General features: G+C 42.6%; 1 protein-coding gene across 1 annotated transcript; it reads left to right on the top strand.

Annotated features, from left to right (window-relative positions):
- Nucleotides 1-7,223: 7,223 nt before the first annotated feature.
- phlda2 (pleckstrin homology-like domain, family A, member 2) lies at nucleotides 7,224-8,315 on the top strand. Its single transcript, XM_084363763.1, has 2 exons — nucleotides 7,224-7,841; nucleotides 7,955-8,315. Exon 1 carries the CDS (start codon nucleotides 7,382-7,384, stop codon nucleotides 7,796-7,798), a length of 417 nt encoding a protein of 138 aa, XP_084219889.1. The 5' UTR covers nucleotides 7,224-7,381; the 3' UTR covers nucleotides 7,799-7,841; nucleotides 7,955-8,315.
- Nucleotides 8,316-10,029: the final 1,714 nt, after the last annotated feature.

Here is a 10,029-nt window from a genome sequence, read left to right as displayed (position 1 = left end):
GCTTTGTTTCAAGGTTACAAAAACCATGACAGGTTTTCACCTCATCTGGGGAGGAAGAGGTGATTCATCATAATCAAACTCTGTAGAAGCATATGGGAGAATTCCCCGAGTTATTCATCAACTTTTCACTGTCACTTCTGGCTTTATGTGGATTATCTGACAATGAGACATCGTCTTAGTCCACAGCAGACAAACCAGCAATTCTTTGAGTTGTGGAGTTGGACGGCACGGGCCTGAAAGCCCAAAAAGTCCGGTCCGTGGCCCTACTCCCCAACGCAGATTAGTTTAGGTTCTATGGAAAGACTTTAGGTTTATCATCTAAGCCGCGGTGAAGCTATGCAGACGGCACAGTGAACGCTGCATTCCTGGCACCGGCAGAAGGATCGCAGACCTGCATACCTGCCATTCTTCACCAGACTGGACTCAGACTCTGAGAGCGGCTCGCTGGATCACATCTTCTGACTGTCACCCGAGTGACTCCGCACGGCTCATTAGCGTGTGAAGGAAGCGTGGTTATCACAAGTCACATAGTTCACACACCTGTGTGTCGTGTTTTTTGACAGTCGGACACAATGATTTCAGTTCGGTGTTTAATATGCGGTGACAATTAAGAGAGAGATTCCTCTGCGTGAACAGGAAACACATACCAGGGTAATGAGGCCAGCGAAGGAATGTAACTGGTTACTTTTAGATAAGTACTCGACTTCGTGTTCGACTTTGAGCTTCTAGTTCACAACATTTTAGAAAAATACGTTTTGTGTGTTTTTGTTTTCAGTTCAGTTCAGCTTTCCAGATCAGGTTTGCTCATTTTCACTCCTGTTTTTATTGTTGTTCTAGTTTAATTTTTATTAGTTTAAGCTTTAGTGTTTGTAATCATAACACAGGGTGAAGTCCAGAGAAGAGTCCAGTCACATAGAGATCCCAGTCCCAGTATAATAAAACATGTGCAATCCAATGCCTCCAATCTAATATTATATTACAATTTATAAGATATTTCTCTATTTAGTTTTGTAAGTTATATTGTTTCAGTTCACTTTTACTATTGCAAGTTACTCTTTTAAACAAAATATATGATCAATTATGATACATCTTAAAGATTAAACTACAATAAAGGAGCTCTCAAGCAGCTACAATATTAATAAATTAGTTTAAAAAATTCACCTATTATAGTTTACAGAAGTTTTATTGGCTGACATATGCAAGCAACTCTGATTGTGCTGATTTGGGGGATGTTTGACAACTTTATAAGGCAAAACATAAAGATATGGAACAACAGAAATGTGGGTTTACGAGGGTTAAAATGATACGCAGCACCTTAATGCAGCAACAATGTTTGATGCCATCTTTAACTCGGCCATCATACAGTAACCGTCCCGTGCTTCTTGAGCGTCTGATCTGTTTTCATTGTTCGCCACGACGGTTCCTCCTGCAGCATTGTGTGTGTTCGACTGCTCGCTGCCCTCATCAGCCATTTGTTCTTTTTCCCACGCTGCTGAATGCCAGCGTGGCCTCAGACACACACACACAGGGCTTATCAGAACAATGCCTCAAATAGCTGCGGAGTCTCATCACAAGGGCATGTCACCAAAGAGCAAAAGAGCAGAGGAGGATGTGTGTGTGTGTGTGTGTGTGTGTGTGTGTGTGTGTGTGTGTGTGTGTGTGTGTGTGTGTGTGTGTGTGTGTGTGTGTGTGTGTGTGTGTGTGTGTGTGTGTGTGTGTGTGTGTGTGTGTGTGTGTGTGTGTGTGTGTGTGTGTGTGTGTGTGTGTGCGTCATAAACGTGTCACAGTATGCAGCTGTTACCTGCCGGCTCTGCTGTACTTGTCAGCGGCCCATCACAGCCAGCTCATCCATACTGCTGCTGCCCATTGTTAGCTTGACTATGTATAGTTCACTGCCTGAGGGAGGTTAACAAATTACTCTTAAAGGGTAACTCCGCCAGTTTTACACATTAAAGTGTGTTTACAGGTCTCAGAGATACGACTGCATATGTTTAAAAAAAAATGGGGGGTGCCCAGTTTCGTAAAGCTGCTATCACACTGTTGGACTCACTACGGACAGTTTGAAAACAACTGATTAAAATCATAAAACATGAGCGGAGATATCCGCTTTTAATTCCACGCATTCGTCTTCCTTTTCAAAACCTGGCACCTACTTTACTACCCACAATGCAACTTAGCCACTGCGTGAAGATATGTATCTGATTGCATGCAGCTTCTTCTTCTGGAGCCACAAAAGTCTCTTTACTGCTGTCGTTCACATATAAAGCCGTACTCCCCGAGACCTAAGCAGAAATGCAAAACTCCAGTTATTTTTTTTAGATTTCCTGAAGTCTTATTTATCAAGTATGAAAGTATAAGCAGTGTTATTAAAAACTCTAGTTTTTATGTCACATTGCCTGCACCAGTCATATAATTTCCCCTAACATGTATTTTCTGAAGTGTGTTTGTGAGAGTAAAGGTGGGTCTTGAGCGACAACCTAATTTTTCTGAGGGGTCGCGACTCGAAAAAGTTGTGATCCACTGTTCTATATAACTTTTACCAAGTTGAGGTTATTCAGCGTTTGTACTCAGGATGTTCAAGTCTCTGAACTCTGTGTGCTCTCAGTGTTACTGCTGGGTGTGACAGTTTGTTAATAGTTAATCTCCACCTTTATTGCTGCCGTCCTGGCACGACACTCTTTCATCAGACACTTTAAATCTTTATTAGTCCAATTAAAAGGATAAAGCGGCTATAATCGATATTTTTAGAAGCAATGGATCACACGGACAACCCCGACTCTGCAGTTCATCCTCGCTCTGCAGAGCGTTTCAACTTCCTTCAACTTATTGTTTCGGGTTTTTTGTAAGCGGCTGTCAACTGTCGGCTCACTGTCATTGTTCTTGTTGTGTGGTTTTGCCCGCAGCAGTCAGCTGTTTTTGGCAAAAACATCTGATAGACTGTTTACCTGCTCAGCGCCAAACAGCAGGACGAAGTTAGGAACTAGCTGAACATTTAGCTGCTGCAGAGTCAGTGGTTAGACAAATAAATGCAATTATTGCTGTTTATATGTGAAAATACAACTACCTGTTAACTAGTTTGCAAAGTAGATTTATCTAGTCTCCATTGTTCTGTGCTGCTGTTTCATGTAAACTGCCAAATCCCCCAAAAAGAAGGATATTAATCTCTTACACACAGTCTTATTTTAAAGCTGAACAAAGGGACTCCTGCAGGTCAGTGAGTTGACTTTCTCTGTATTTATGTGTTATGCGTGCTGTGACTCACAAATAAACACTCAGCAGCTTCATGCCCCGACACGACCAACAAACTCTGAGGCCTTTCTGGTCCTTCCACCTGCTGTCTTGTCACACCCATGTGCCACCGGCTGCACAGCTCTATCACATGCTGAAGCAAGAACATCCTGTAATTGTTTTGTTTTGTTTAATCCTTGTGCTCAGTAACTCGCATTTTATCTTTATTTTACAAATCAAAACCCTCCTCGGTTGTTGCTGGTGACACATTATTGTACTTCCTCCCTCTGTGGGTTTTGTTTTGTCTGAGCGGAGGCGGTGAGATCGCTGATTTGAGCCCCGAGGTTGTCACAACACACCTCCTGAGATCCATCACGAAGTCTGACTCCCTCCAGAAATACTTGTACCTTCTCACAAGCCGGAAAAACCAGGAAAACAGGGACGCATTGGCTGTTGCTGCTGTTACTCAGCTGGCACATTTGTTTATGATGTTTTCAAGCTCAGCTGTCACGATGTGGGGCAAACCAACCAGCAGGATAACTGTTGGCAATGTACGTTTCTGCAAACCGTGGACATGTTAAAACTTTACGTTTCTTTAGGTTAAATTTTCTATTTTATGTTGTAACAAGGCTATTTTCATGCTTTGGTTCGGGTTAGGCACAAAAATCACTTAGTTAGGGTGAAGGAAAGATCACGTTATAGCTTAAATTATTATGATTATCTCATTTTGAAGCGTATTTCTTCCTCTTGTCGCCTGTTTCAGCCATTTTTTAGTGGCTAACTTGCCTTCGCGTCTGTGTCGGGTCACCAGGTACCACGACACCCATCCCACGAAGAAACTGAGAAACTTCCATTTGATTTGAATCACTTTGAATGTGTGAGATTAATGGGAGAAATTACAGATCTGGAGCACAAATATATCCAGTGGTTTCACGCTGACAGATGTTTGAAACACAGTCCTGAACTGTGGTCAGTGGCTCCGCAGCCTTCTCGCCTGTAACTCCACCACCTTCCTTTTAAACTTCCAGAGAAGAAAGCAGGTCAACAACACGTAATGTGAACTTGCTATGACACATTTTGAGGAAATGTCAATATGGTATGTGAGCTACGCCGTCTGCTAATGTGTACGTATCAGTGGTTTGCAGAAACGTCAGCTGTTAAGTGAGATTTATTGAGATTCAGGAGTGCTGTTCCTCAGTAACACGTACTAACATGAACACTACTGCTGCAATTAATTACGATCCTTACACACACACACGCACACAAGGATAGACACAACATATTCAGCCACTCACATTTGCACACACACACACACACACACCTGGCCGCCTTTGGCAAGCAAACTCCTCCAAAAGTAAGGCGCTCCACCTCCTGCTGAGTCACTGCCTGGGCATGTCTGTGAGGCTCCACCGCAGTCTTCCTTCAAACAAAAACCTATGTATGCACACATGTACACATCACACGCACACATCACACACACACACGCGTGTTACCAAGCAACAAAGAGAAAAGCCCCCAAAACAAAGTGGCCGGTCGAGACAGAAGCTGTTGGACTCGGAACACACACATGTGGTTTCCTCTTCTTTGAGATAGGAGGATTAAACTTGTCGCCACATCCCGCTCCGGTGTCAGTCAGGGTTGCTCGGCAGCGCTCGGTTTGAAGTGATTCACCATGGTTACGGCCTCTGGTGCTGTCAAATGTCTGTACGATCACAGCGGCGTTCGTGTCTTCTGGGTGGTTCTCTCCGAAAAGAAGTTTGAGGTCACCCAGATATATGAGTAATTACTGGACGACTGGGAACAACTGGTGTGTGTGTGTGTGTCTGTGTGTGTGTGGAGAGTCTTGTCTATGTCACTTCCTGAGGGGAAACTTGAAGGGGGATGTTTCCAAAAATGTCTGTAAGAGGAGACTGATAGCGAGGCGGACAGGAGGGCCCGAAGTGGGTGCCTGATGCTCGCTCGCCCACTGTGCGACACAAGTGATATGATCTGAGCTGGACTCTGGGGGGTCAGGTGTGTGCGTGGGTGGTGATCCCTCAGCGGGACTAGCAGGCTGCAGGGGGAAGACCACAACCTCCTCCTGCTGATTCATACAGGCCAAGACCACAGAGTTTGGTTTCTGTCCTGTGCAAAGTAGCACCAGATATCAATCACTTGTATCGTTAAAAGCAGCTAATGTCACATTTTACTTAATCACCACCAAATAATCTGCTAAACATGACACATTTATTCTCTGTTAATTACTTGATCATATTTATGTTAAACACACGACGGTGATCGCTTCACTGTAGAGGAAATGCAAATATTGCAACACTAAAAAGAAGGTTTGTGTGCTCAGGATGTGGTACAAGTATCAATGTTCAAATCGAGACTTTATATCCGTAGTATCGATCATTCGAAGAGCGATCCGCTCATCTAAAGTCTGCTGCCGTCGGTCTGACATGAGCGACCAGGCCCGAGCAGTGACAGAGTGACACCGTGGTCAGTCGTTAGTGAAGCGGCTCAGCGTGGGAGGATAATATCAGAGCTGGACACACCTCATTCACTGATATCAAAGGGCATCTGACTCACTCAGTGTAGCTTTCATTATGGCCTGAACAATGGCTGACCTTTCTTTTTACCTTTCTCATTTCATTCTTTAAACGCTCTCAGGAATCAGCTCAACGTTTGTCTTTCACTTAAAGTCAAATATCTTTTAAAGTTGATTCAACTTCACATTTCAAGTCCCTCATAAACACGAGTTTATCCGACTCTGAAATCATGAGTTGAATTAATTTACGACTCAAGTTTTTAATAAAACACAAAAACTATCCAAAGACTCGGCAGCTTTTTTTTTTATATCTTGAGGAAAGTTTAAGTTTCTCTTTAAAAGCCTTGATTTTATAGTAATAAAGAAAACAAGGTGAAGGCTTGGAGGTGTAAAGGAATGAATGTAATCAGGATACCAACTAAAGGTAACTGTATTCTAAAATACAGGAAAAGGATGTAATTAGATTACAGGTACATTTAGTAAAACAGTGGATTGCATTTTTTTAGTGTATTAAGATGAAATCAAAGTCATTTATTACTAAGTTACATTAGTTGAATATTGTAATACTTGGCTTAGATTACTGACTACATTTTTGAAAATTAGTAACTGTATCCGAATACTTTTTTAAAATAACCCTCCCAGCAGTGCAGGGAGCAGCGTTTCTCCTCCGTCTCACACTGAGAACATACAAAGACAAAAGTTCAGCCCTCCTGAGACTTCAGACTAAATAATCAAGTTTAGTTCAGTGAACTCATATTTGACGGCAGCAGGGAGACTTAAATAAATGTTTGGCTGCTCTCTGTCTCTGTGTTTTGGGCTCTAAAATGCAGGAAAACTAAACTTTGTAACCTTTCCCTTTTTTTTTAGCTGCTGACATGATGAATCCTCCTCTCACTGAGTGGAAACTGTGCTTGTGGGCTGTTTTGGTGAATTTTGACATCCTCAGACAGGAATAGCAGAGTTTATGTAAAAAAAAAAAAGAAGAAAAAACCCACTCAGATGTAGCAGGTTTAGTCTGGAGTCACCAGGGAGCTCGTTGGCGCAGTGAAGGATTATAAAGGGAATGAATTACCAGGCAGTCATGGAAAAAGTCTGGATCATAAACTTTATGGGTGAATTCAGAAACCCATCTGAGATGAATGATGATCTTAATGGTTTACAGGAGCAGCCGGCTGATTTTTACGCATGTGCTCGGGTCTCTCTCTCTCTCTCTGCGCAACATCTGGTAATTAACCATATTAGACTGAATCACTTAATGCGCACTGGGCAAATATTTGCACTAATCTCCTCGGCAGGATGTGGATTAGTAATTAACATGCTGGCGGTGTAATTAGGTCCACGTTAGGACTTCCTCTGCCCTCTCTCCCCTCCCGCCTGCGCCGCAGCTTCCGCCCACACAGCCTTGAATTACTCCACTGGCAACTGTTGATGCATTCCCAAATCATCTGACGTCAAGTGGGAAGGGCTCGGGCAAGAGTTGACTATAAAAAGTCCTCTGCTACCTTGGTTCATTCACAACGCCACTCTGGATTACCACACGGCTCGTGGAGAAGCTCCTCACTCGGGCTCCTCGGACGACGCAGCAGGGAAGCAGGGAGTTCACAAACCTGCCCGCCGGAAACGATGAAAATGTCAGCGGAGGAGATCAGCCAGATCCTCAAGGAGGGAGAGCTGGAGAAGAGGAGCGACAACCTGCTCCAGTTCTGGAAGAGGAAGACGTGCGTCCTGACCACGGACAGCCTCAACATTTACGCGGACACGCAGAAGCGCTCCAAGGGCAAGGAGCTCAAGCTGCAGTCCATCAAGAAGGTGGACTGCGTGGAGCGCACCGGCAAGTTCGTCTACTTCACCATCGTAACCACAGACAATAAGGAGATCGATTTCCGGTGCTCTGGAGAGGAGAACTGCTGGAACGCGGTGATCACCATGGCTCTGATTGATTTCCAGAACAGAAAGGCCATCCAGGACTTTAAAACGCGGCAGGACAACGAGAGCGCGTCGCCCGGACAGCAGGAGAGGCGCATGGCGAGGGCGCCCTGAGCCGGCTGGAGGGCACTCCGGCACTTAAACCACTCCTAATATGGTGAGCGGACGCACCGTGACATGTAGCTGACATGATGGCAAATATGAGTAAAAATAACGCAGCGGGAGAATCGTGAAACTAATGACGTGTTTCTTATTTAATCTCCTCTCTAGTGTCAATGTGGACCATACAGAAATAATACGCGGACCAAAAAGGAAGACGAGGTCGTCCGGTCCGGAGATGAAGGATTGTTCGGGACTGAGCTCTCTGAGAGAGGCGGAGGCGCTGAGAGGCTCCACACACGCAGGACTGAACCCTTGAATTGTCAAAACTATTTCAAGTTTGCTCTCCTGGGAGGGACTGTCTCCTAAAAAAGAAAAACACATGATGTTAATTTATTTGTTTTCCAGAATATGACGTGATGTTACTGGCAAACAGCTTTTTTGTCTTTTGTTTTTAAATTATTTACTGTTTCAATGTGTGTTTGAGTGTGTGTATTTATTTGAATAAACAATCATGCATTTTTGACATAAAGTTAAGCTCTCCTCTGGTTATTTTTTTTATTTCCCACTTGGTTTCCAGGTCTGTTAGCGTGTTATGACATCATTACAGTGTCAGTCATCTCATGTTTGACGCTTCAGAAGCAGCATTTCTGTAGTAAATTCCTGACATGCGGCAGTAAAGAGGGAGTGGAGGACAGGAAAGTCCCTTTCCTCTCTGCTGTCAGGTGGAATGTGACTCTTTATTGTCACTGGGAGGGTTTTCGACTTGAGTCATGACTGATAAGCGGACAGATTTAGTCAGAGGCACGGGACGCTTAAAAGACACGGTGGCGCCTTTGAACACACCTTTAACTGCCTACAGGGTGTGGTGGGTTTTATTTGAGCCTCAGATGGGATGGACATGCTGAAAAAGTTCAGATTTAAACATTTTATTCTGTTTTATCGTCTGGTGTTGCTGACACAGAGAGTCTACACTGGGTTTGACTTGACGTTCAGGCTGTTTCTCTGACAGGTGGTCCTGTTGGGTTCATCCTTATCACACGCCTCTGTTCTTTACACACACAGGAAGTCCACTTTACTGCCCTGTTATCATGTTTGAGTGGTTTGATGTGGCACCAAGTTACACACCTATTTGATTACTGTTGTAAACTCAGTCAGCACGGCTTCAGTCATGCTCAAGAAAACCTCACAGGGTTCATAAAAGAGAGATTAAAAGGTTTACGTGAAACAATTATCTTTATAACATAATAGCCAGTTGCTGGTTAGGCTACATTTAATATGTCAGATGTGTCATAATCTCTGACTTATTTAATGTATTTGTACTAAATAGAAGCAATAAACCTTTAAATCATGGGGTTGGATACGCAGAGAAGACAGAGCACTAACTTTATTAACTTTACTGACTTTATTTTTATTGCACCTTTCAAAATAAGAGTTGCGAGGTTGCCAAATGCCAAAAACAGACAAGTAGAAAAACATTTTTTTTAAATAAGATATAAATGTGGACTTACAGTTAAAAAACAAGTTCAAATAAGGAAAAACTATACAAACACTATATAAACAGATATATATATATAAACCATTTTAAAAGTCTATTTCTGTTTATGATCAAACTTAGAGAAATTAAACATGACTGCTCAATATTTATTACTACATTATTACTTGAGACAAAACGAGAGGTGTCTCAATATGGTGACTGATATTAAAAAATGAGATATAGATATCACACATGAGATAACATATGTTCGGCCTTTGAAACTCTTAGTTATGAGTTCATCTGGTTGGCTTTTCACTAGTAATTGAGTAGTTGATAGTAACTGTGCTTTTTTTATTTACACTTTTTTTTAACAGTTATGTTTACAGACTCTCTCCACCTCAACAATTGTATTTTAATTTTAATTTATTTGCCAAAAAGGAGACAAAACACACAGTAAACAAAGATAAAGAAAGATTTGATTGCATCTTCTCTTCAGATTCAGATAGTTATCGCCATAATATCGTGAATTTGTTTTGTCCAGGATGATCAAAAATCTGATATCGTGACAGCTCGTAGACCAAACTCACCTTGGATCAGCGCACCTGTAAAGTTTCGTGACTGTATGACATTAACAGAAATCAGACATAAACAAAGACAGACATGTAAACAGCCTGCAGGCTACTCAAAACTGCTTCTGAATTAGTTCCTGTGAGGAAAGGTGTACGATGAAACACACTGAGAGATAAAGTGACACCGCTGGATGAAGAAG

This window comes from Pagrus pagrus (assembly GCF_965226575.1).
Source record: "Pagrus pagrus genome assembly, chromosome: 10".
Classification (NCBI taxonomy): domain Eukaryota; kingdom Metazoa; phylum Chordata; class Actinopteri; order Spariformes; family Sparidae; genus Pagrus; species Pagrus pagrus.
Note: the sequence above shows the minus strand (reverse complement) of the source record. Positions and strands in the feature narration are given on the sequence as shown.

What these genes read in the sequence shown, in the direction of transcription:
- phlda2 (XM_084363763.1), top strand. Translation starts at nt 7,382, where the DNA reads ATGAAAATGTCAGCGGAGGAGATCAGCCAGATCCTCAAGGAGGGAGAG.